The sequence below is a fragment of the Macrobrachium nipponense genome, chromosome 12 (assembly GCF_015104395.2).
Source record: "Macrobrachium nipponense isolate FS-2020 chromosome 12, ASM1510439v2, whole genome shotgun sequence".
Classification (NCBI taxonomy): Eukaryota; Metazoa; Arthropoda; class Malacostraca; order Decapoda; family Palaemonidae; genus Macrobrachium; species Macrobrachium nipponense.
In genome coordinates this window covers 31,283,278-31,293,277 of record NC_087205.1, presented here as the reverse complement: position 1 = coordinate 31,293,277, position 10,000 = coordinate 31,283,278, and the positions used below count along the sequence as shown (strand labels likewise).

Genomic DNA, 10,000 nt, shown 5'->3' with positions numbered 1-10,000 from the left:
AATTAGGTTTATCAATGACATTGTTTTTTATTCAGACGTTATTTATTGCTGACATTTTGAATAAAAATTAGTCTCTAATTTTTAAGGAAAATTGTAGTAATTACATAAAAAAGAAAGGCTGAAAGGGGGACATTAGGGCGTCCCACCAAGACCGCAATTTTTGGGGGGATAGAGTCAAAAAGAGGGACTGTCCCCTTCAAAGGGGGACGTATGGTCACCCTACATATGTATATACGTAAAATCTCTTTCAGGTCTCCTGGGCTGAGGCAAGGCAGTTCTGCATCTCTCTTGGAGGAGACTTGGTGTCCGTTGACGAACTTAATCTCTTCACGGAAATTTTGAATTACATGAGAGACTCGCGTGAGTGAAATTATGTCTGTACAATTATTACATTGTTTCTCAGACCTCTGTATGAGATAGAATGGAATTCTGTCTTCCCAATTACATTGTCTCTTATACCTCTGCATGGGATGGAACAGAATTAGCTCTTTCTTATTGCACTGTCTCTTAGGTCTCGAGTGTTCCGTTGGTGTTTCGTATGATGATGGTCTTCTGTTCATTTGTAAACCAACTCTTTCTGTTCTTTGCATCTTCCCCTCCTCTTCCTCATACAAAACACACACATACAACAGAAATTCAACAAACTAGGCATATGGATTTCCTGCAAAAACTAATGCACATATCGTTAAAACAACACGAAAATACGAGTAAAAACCATATATCAACTGGGTAAGATTTTCTGCAAAAACCAATATACATATCGTTAAAACAACACGAAAATACAATTGGAAAACCATATTTCAACTGGGATATATCTATATTACTTGGCTAACCGTTTCTCCACGCACACACACACACACAAACCGCAAATTCGACAAACTAGGGCTATGGAATTCCTGCAAAAATCAGTACAAATATCGTTTATGAACACGAAAATAAGACTATAAAATCCTATTTCAACAAGGAGACATAATCTTTACCTGTCTTATTGCACCTCTATACCATAGAGTATATATATATATATATATATATATATATATATATATATATATATATATATATATATGTATATATATACATTATATATACTATATATATATATATATATATATATATATATATATATACCTGGAGTTACGATCTCTATACCAATACTACATAGTTCGGTGGTCTTCCACCAGGCAACGCCATCTTGAATTGACAAGGCCTGTGCGACCGCTCAAAACACAGCGATGAGTCATCACCAGTCGTCCTATCCTGGCCACGAGTTACCATTCACAGTTCTGTATTTTTGGTGTTATTTATTACTTTTTATCTGGAGTATCTAATTGCTATGTTAGATAATTATATTTCACGGTCTTTAACAACATCATAATCCTCTAAACCTGGTTAATATGATTAAATATGCTGGTGGAAAATCAGCACAGAAGTTATGATGAGAAACAACAGTTATTAACACAAATGATTATAAAATACATTATCAGTCATTGCTCATGACTTTAAATGAAAACTCAGTACTTGCAACTTTTATATTTTGTAAACTGTTCAACCATTTGTTTTTAATTTGCATTGCTGTGGGTACTTTTTCTGAGGCTATCTAATGAGACATTACTAGTTGGCAACCTCCGATCTCCCTACTGCATCCAAAATATGTAATGCTCCGTTTGCCACTTTGCATAAATTACACAATTTAGAAGCAAATTCTCTCCTCAGATATGCATACAAACTTACATCAAAGGCATTAACGGTCTGCTAACCCACAAATCGAACAGGGATTAGCACGATTGTGAATTTTTCTTTATTGATAATGTCTAATGAGTATGTGTTTAGCAAATGTTTAGGGTTTAGTAAGTGTTTATTGAATGTTAATGAGTAACTGTTTAGTGTTTTGTGAAAGTTATCGAATCTTTATTAAGCAAATAGTCAGTGAAACTTTAGTGACTGCTAGTCTTTAGGGTTTTAATGAATGTTTTGTGAATGATTAGTGTGTAAGTAATCAATGAATGTTTAGTGGTGTTTAGTGAATGTAAGAGTAAGTATTCAGTGAATGTTAAGTGAGTGTTTAGAGTTGAGTGAAAATGTTATGGGAATGTTAGTGTTAAACAAATGTTTAGTGCATAAGTATTCAGTGAATGCTTAGCGAATGTTTAGAGGTTAGTGAATGTTTAGTGTGCTAAGTGTTAAATGAGTGTTTAGGGTTTACTGAAGGTTTAGTGCATGTTTGTGTTTAGTGAATGAATGTTCAGTGTGTAAGTATGTTTAGTTTAGTGAAAATGTTTAGTGAATGTTAGTTTAACAAATGTTTAGTGCATAAGCATTCAATGAGTGTTTAGGGTTTAGTGAATATTTGCATTTAGTGAATGTTTAGTAACTATTCAGTGAATGTTTAGTGAGTGTTACATAAATGTCTTATGATTGTTAGTGTTTAGTGAATGTTTAGTGTGTGATGAGTGGATGTTCATTCACTGTTTATTGAGTGTTTAGGGGTTAATGAGCATTGAGCATTTAGTGAGTATTTAGGGTTTAGTGAGTGTTTAGTGTATAGTGAATTCTTAGTGAATTTTTAGTGAGTGTTTAGAATATAGTGAGTACTTAGTGAATGTTTAGTGTATAGCCAGTGCTTAGTGATTGTTTAGTGTTTAATGAATGTTTAGGATTAAGTGAGTGTTTAGTGAATGTTTACCATGGTTTTAAGGTATAATGAGTATATAGTAAGTGCTTAGTGTTTTATGGGTGTTTAGTGAGTATTTAGTGTATTGTGAGTGCTTAGTGATTGTTGACTGTCCAGTGAGTATTTAGTGTTATTGAGTATGAGTGTATGTTAAGTGTAAGTAGGTGTGTGTATAGTGAGTGTGAGTGTATAGTAACTGTGAGTGTTTAGTGACTGAGTGTATTGTGGATGTAGGTGTTTAGTGATTGTACATTACTGTTGAGTTAGTGGTCAGTGACCGTATGCTAAGAAAGTCCAGTAATTTACAGGAACCATTTATGCTAGACACTGCTTAGATCCAACAGCAGATGCTTAGGTCTTGACCACAATGGTTGGAGTTCTTAGGCCAACCAGTCTTTGTAAGGTAATTTTTCTCTGTGAAATTGGGTCCAGTAATATAATGATAATAATAATAATATAATAGTATACCAGTAGTAAAAATAATATTAATATCAAATTTAATATTAGTAAGATAATAACAATAGTAAACATATAAAAATAATAGTAGTAATAAAAATAATAAAAGTAATAAAGTATAATACCATGAGCTGGACCGAGACTTTTCAATATGGCCGCTCAAGATCACACGCTAGACAGGGAGATCGCCACTCCAGTGATATACGCTCTTTGCTTCTTACACACATAAATTCAAGAAACTAGGCCTAGGGGTGTCCTGCAAAACCAATAAAGATCCTTAAAAAACACGAAAATATAACTAAAAACTAACTATATTTCAACTAAGATACATCTTAACCTACCTTCTCTAGCCTTTGTTAGGTCCTAATTAAACTTCCCCTGACATTGGGCACCATGCATCGTACATACAAGATTTTCAGGAATTCCTTCTACTGATTGAAATTCATAAATTCAAGAATCTCTCGCTTAGTAATAATTTGGGAAGATAAAGACACAACATAACCCTTTTTCAAGATGATTATTGTGGTGACAATAAAACACTTGGCTGCAGCTTCCCAAGCTTTACTCAGCTTAAACCATTACTACAGTCTGAAACAAACACAAATTCCTTCATTAATAATCTAGTACAGTATATTTATAATGACAACAGTAAATGATAATATCCCTTACAATGCTAATAATCCTTATCCTATATAATATTACTAATAATTACCTAACAGATATGTAGGTATGGTAAATTGACCACCATTTTCTCTCGTATGTAAACAAAGTGAGATAATGTTTCTTGATGGGACAACACTCGTATTAAACATAGTATATCCTTAAATAATAATAGTATACCACATTCTCCCCTCCTAGAATAAAATACAGAATAGGAACTAATAAAGTCTAATCCCAGCCATAGCACATAGGTGGTCTAGAAGCACAAGTAGATCTCATTTCAGGCCCAAGATCATTGTTCATTTGTTCTTGGCGTGTTGAATCTGCTACAGTCTGCTCCTGTGACACTGGTTCTGGTGGACCCCTGATTGTAGGTTCTTCAGTGGTGTCAAGATGAAACTACTAACACTACTTATTCCTTCGGCTGACGGATGATGGGAAAGATGATCTTCAGGACAAGAAGCTATGTCACGAACAGACACAGTAGATTCTCTCCCATAAGGGTACCTATTATTGGCATAAGTCGGATTACTATTCACAAGTTCAACCTCATCTACCAATGGCTCATTCTTATTTCGTACAAACCTTCTCAACAATACTGGTCCAGTATCCATTAGCCATGAAGGTAAGGAGCTTCCATGACTGGAACGACGCTGGAACATAAAGAACCGCTTATGAGGGGTGGTATTTGTAGACGTACACAGCAGCAACCTTAAAGAATGTAGTGCTTCTGGAAGTACTAGTTCCCAATGACTATCAAGCAAGTTCTAGGACCTGAGAGCTACCTTGACTGCCTTCCATATGATGCCATTGAATCTCTCTGTACCTGCCCATTCCCTGCTGGGTGATAAGGAGCTGTACGGCTTGTCGCTACCCCTTTTTGTGAAAGAAACACCTTAAGATCTTTGGACATAAAAGATGCACCTTGGTCAGAGTGAATATAACCTCGCATCCTACACAAGCTAAATATCAGCTCCAGGCATCTAATTACAGTCTCAGTACTCATGTTAGGACATGCAAAAGCAAATGGAAACCATGAATACTCGTCAACAGCTGTAAGCATGTATGGATTACGTGAAGCAGTAGGTAGAGGTCCTTTGAAGTCTAAACTGAGTCTCTCCATTGGTTGAGTGGCCTTTATGAGAGTACCTGCTGGAGGTTGGCAGTACCGAGGCTTTAACTCGGCACAAACCCTACAAGAAGCACAGGCCCTCTTGACATCATCTGTAGAAAATGGGAGGTTCTTTGATCTTACAAAGTGCAACAGTCGGGTAATCCCAGGATGGCAAAGGCCATTATGAAGGTCAGTAAGTGTAGAAGTAGAGAAGGTTGAGCAGCACGAGGCTCGGGAAAGAGCATCAGGAACCACATTCTCCTTCCCTAGGTGATAGTGAATTGCATAGCTGTAAGCTGCAAGTTCCACCCTCCATTCATGTATCTTGTTATTCTTTATCTTAGTACACTTTTTATTGTCAAACATGAATGCTACAGCCTGCTGATCAGTTATTATAGTAAAATGAAGCAGGGGCAGGTAGTGACTCCATCGACGTACTGCTTCTATGATAGCAGAAGCCTCTTTCTCAACAATGTGGTAGTGAAGTTCACTCCCTTGCAGTGTTCTGGACATAAAAGCAACAGGTCTACCACCCTGGTTTAGAAGTGCAGAGAAAGCGACATCAGATGCATCATACTCAACTTCAAATGGCAAGTTTTCATCAGTTGAATACAGGGTGGCATCTTCAAGTTCCTTTTTGAGTTAGTTAAAGGCACCTAGAGCTTTTGCATCTAGAGGAAACTTCTTTGTAGCTGCAAAGGGCTGAATTTTATTTGAAAAAGCTTAAATCCATTTGGCATAATAAGCAAACATACCTAGAGTTCTTAGAAACCCCAGATCTGTTGGAAGAGATAGTTCCTGCAGCGGACGAAGTCTCTCAGGATCTGGTTGTATATGTCCATTCCCCACACAGTAGCCTAGAACTTTCATGGAGTGCACCGATTTAATAGTTTTGCATTCATTTACAGTTAGCTGCCTTCATTCCACAACCTTTAGAAAATTATCTACATTGTGATCAATGTCTTTTCCTAGAACATTTATGACAGGTAGCTTCACGTGCTGGGCATGTACTTCTAGCATGATATGGTCCTCCACAAAAGTAGCATTTCTTTCATACATTGTAGGTAGCAGCAACTGCTGACTTTTCAGAAGCTTCAGGTGAGCTTTGCATGGCATCCTCCTCCGAAGACTTGAGGCTTACCACTGCAGTTGAGTGAAGAACTTGTGATGTCGGTGGATTCTGAGGGGTAATAGTAACAGCAGTGTGTGCAGTCAGAGAAGCGTAGGCTTCAGTATTGCTTTGTGCAAGGTCCAAGGAATTAGCTTGATTGTAGGCACCTTGTAAGTCAAGCATGTTGTTCTCTAGGAGTCGTTGGCATATGTGAGCTGAAGAAAGACCATTGATGAAGGCATCCCAAATTAATTCCTCGCGATATTGATCAGCACTGACAGCTTTTAAATTACAGTCTTTACTTAACTTCCCTAATTCTCTCAAGAATTCATCAGGTGATTCACCTGGCTTCTGTCGCCTTGTTGCAAGTAAATGCCTAGCAAAAATCTCATTTGGTGTTTTCACATACAGTCTTTCTAGTATAGTTATAGCTGAATCAAAGTCTGCACACTCTTCAATATACTCAAACACTGTATGAGACACGTAATTTACACGTGTCCTGAATTTGTTAGGTGCATTCTCACCACACTCCTCGACGAAGTTCACAAAGGTCCTATTCCAATGTCGCCACTCTTTCGCTGCTGTTGGGGAACTTGGGTCGACATCCAGACGAGCAGGTTTCAGCACCCACTCCATGGTTGTGGTTAAGTTGAGTAAATTGTGATAACAGTAAAACACTTGGCTGCAGCTTCCCAAGCTTTACTCAACTTAAACCATTACTACAGTCCGAAACAAACACAAATTCCTTCCTTAATAATCTAGTACATTATATTTACAATGACAACAGTAAATGATAATATCCCTTACAATGCTAGTAATCCTTACCCTATAATATTACTTATAATTACCTAACAGGTACGTAGGTATGGTGTACTGACAACCATTGTCTCTCAGAGTCCCGTATGTAAACAAAGTGAGATAATGCTTCTTGATTGGACAACACTCGTATTAAACTTGGGTTACAAAACAGAGAAGAAGGCAGGAGCACAACATAGTACATCCTTAAATAATAATATACCACAATCATGAATACATATTCTACTAAAGAGTAGAGAATTTTCTTTATATTCTTTGATTCTACTACCGATTAATCAAGAATTCGCTCCGTGTGTAGTGCTCACGAAACTGAAGAGCATTCTGTGTAGGCAAATATCAAAAGCTCTGAGCAGAGAAGTTATTGTTCAACAAGTTGAAGTTCCATGTTTCCAGATCTGACGAGCGACTACTGGATCGGCGGCCGGTTCGACTTAGATGCCAATGCATGGGCCTGGGTACAAGACGACTCTTCAATGCCACTGGGGTCTCCTTACTGGGGGACGAGGTACGTGAAACAAGAGAAAATGTCGTATAGCTCTACAATAAAGAAACCTGTAGTTTATCAACTTTTAAATGCTAACCCTATAAATCGAATTGGTACTAAGAGACGTAGCATCACTGTCCGTTAATTTTCGCTCGTTTCTTTGTGAAAATGAAGCTAAAGCTGGCCCGATGGAAAGACTCCTGATTTGATAGAAAGTTCAAGCTAAATGAATAGATTTTTCTCTCGTTGTTGCAGTTGGTCTAATAGAGCACCGTAGTGTGACGCAATCACCGCCGCTCCCTGGGCAACTTGTCTGTTTTCGCTCCGTAAGAAAATATTGGGGCCGAAAGTGGAACTGCCAGAAAATCGTTAATAGAGGAATGTTAACTTGAGACATATATTTTGATTGAGAAAATTACAAATTGTTTATCAAAAAAATAAATGACAACTAAGCGGCATATTTTATATAAAATTATATAAATACTTATTTTTCCTAAACAAATTATATGGGTCTAAATATAAACTTCCCTAGATTAACGATTTCATGGGCAATTCAAATCTGGGCTTTTTAATTTCTTATGAAGCAAAAACAGCCAGGTGGCCCAGCACGTGACCCGCGACGAATGAAAAGAAAATCATTAAGTTTTTTTTCCTTCTGGTTTGATATAATAGCCAAGCGAAGAGAATTTATTTTTCTCTCAGTTTCACCGTACATCTAATGGCTAAAAATGGTAAGAATTTCAGGAACGTTTTCATCTTCAGTAATTCATACTTCTTACTCTTCTAGGTACAACAAGTCTTGTATGCCAAGACCTCCACCCCACACTGACCCTTCCACAGTGCCACGTTTGGCCCTTCCTGGAGCGCCTTGTTTTAAATACTACCAGACGCCTTCGAATCGCGCAGCGGGATGGTAAGCAAAGTGCAGACAAAACGAAACTCTGTCTTTTTCCGTTCTCTATCCGGAAAAAGACAGCCAGACAGAGATATAAAGAGACAGACAGACAGAAAGAGATAACAGATACGGACAGAGACCATACAAAAAGACATATACATAAAGACAGTGTGACAGTCAGACAAACAATCAGACAGAGCTCAAGAAAGAAAAACAGGGCCAAAAGAAGGTAATTATAGCAATAGGCATATAAAGCACCTGATTTATAACTCCACTTGATCCAGCCTGCCTACTTAATCTAAGAATCTCTACCTAAAAGTGCTGGCATAGAGCACTCTTCTCCTCCTCAGCAGGTGAAACGCAACGGAAAATGAAGAGTTCCGTCATCTGGAAGTAAAAGACAACGAATGATTGTTCGAAGCAGTCGACTCTGTGAGTTTGAGACTAATGGCAGAATAATCTGGGAAAGAGAAGTCAAGGTTTTTGCAGTACCTTCGTCTCAAGCAAGGATTGGTTCTGGCGGTCCTAGACCGGTCTGGGCTCCGGGGGTCAGTCTTGAAATGGCTTGGGACGGTCATTGGGGGGCGGGGTGAGGAGCGAGGTGGGCCCTAGTGTACTCACTCGCTGTTTCCTAGGCCTAGTGAGAAAGGCTGAATATTGTGGCTAACTTTCCTGTTTTATTAATAACAACGTTTTGGTAACCTGTTGCACGTGTTAATGCGTTATAATGCGATCCGGAATCAATGAATTAGCTTGCAACAGACCTTAACGTTCCCCTGCAAGCAGCAATGAGTTAACCAAGGGATTATCCAGTGTATGATCTTCAAGTTTAAAGACCAATTCTGAAGTTTCACATGGGAAAAATCCACCATCCATTTAGTTCTGGGAAAGATGATTAACTCAATTTTTTTTTTTTTTTAAATGTTCGAATCAATGAGGAAAAGAGTAAAGCATTTTGAGCAGCGAGAGATTCTCAGTGTTTCTATATTGGCGCTTTCTCTAAAAACTTTATTTTCTTTCCAGGTGCGCTGCGATAACCTACGAACAATACCATTTTTTCACCGACGAACCATGCGTAGACGCCTACAGCCCTCTGTGCCAAAGGAGGGCTAACTAGAGAACTGAAATATCCTAGAGACTTAGACCCCTGGTTCGTTGGACATCTGGTTACGGAAACAGCCCTGGTTCCTGGTTCCTAAGCGCCCACTCCAAAAACAGTTGCTGTCATACTGTGTATACTATTCATGTTAGGTGCAGAGGTATTCAACTTTATAGCTTTTTCTTTCGTACTGTTATTACATTATTTAAACTGGCAGACACTGAATTCCCCTGTCTTTTACAATCTTAAACGCCCATAGCTTTACTTTATACGTCAAACTGGTTATTCAATCCTTGATCATTACTCTTTTCTGCAACTAGAATCCCCAAATGTTAGATATGTTTCTAAACTGATTTTTACCAAATGTTCCCAATAAATTTCTGCTTTACTTTTAACCTTCACCCATTCATTTTTTCTGTTACTGAGCCAGCGCCAAAAACGGCGTTTTTCTGCAGAGGATTTACTTATACACAGGCTGTTCGGTTTCGTAAACACTTAGCTGTTGAAATTCAGGACTGCAATTGTTGTCGTTTATTTTCTTTAGTTTAAAACTCGCGAACAAATATATTTTCTATGAGAAAGTCCTTCTTGCCATATTTGCTTTTTGACCTATATAATCCAAACAAATAAAGGAAAATAACCCATGGGAGTTTTATTCCAGTTCTTTACTCTTGATGAAGATAACAGCGACAAA

The 10,000-nt window shown here is 37.9% G+C and overlaps 1 protein-coding gene across 1 annotated transcript in view; it reads left to right on the top strand.

Annotated features, from left to right (window-relative positions):
• LOC135224456 (uncharacterized) overlaps nt 1-9,948 on the top strand; it is a 19,240-nt gene extending 9,292 nt beyond the window's left edge. Inside the window, exons 6-9 of the mRNA XM_064263456.1 lie at nt 252-360; nt 7,222-7,333; nt 8,100-8,225; nt 9,231-9,948. Coding sequence (XP_064119526.1) covers nt 348-360; nt 7,222-7,333; nt 8,100-8,225; nt 9,231-9,324 — 345 coding nt within the window. The 5' untranslated portion in view covers nt 252-347 and the 3' untranslated portion in view covers nt 9,325-9,948. The remainder of the gene's footprint in view (nt 1-251; nt 361-7,221; nt 7,334-8,099; nt 8,226-9,230) is intronic.
• Nucleotides 9,949-10,000: the final 52 nt, after the last annotated feature.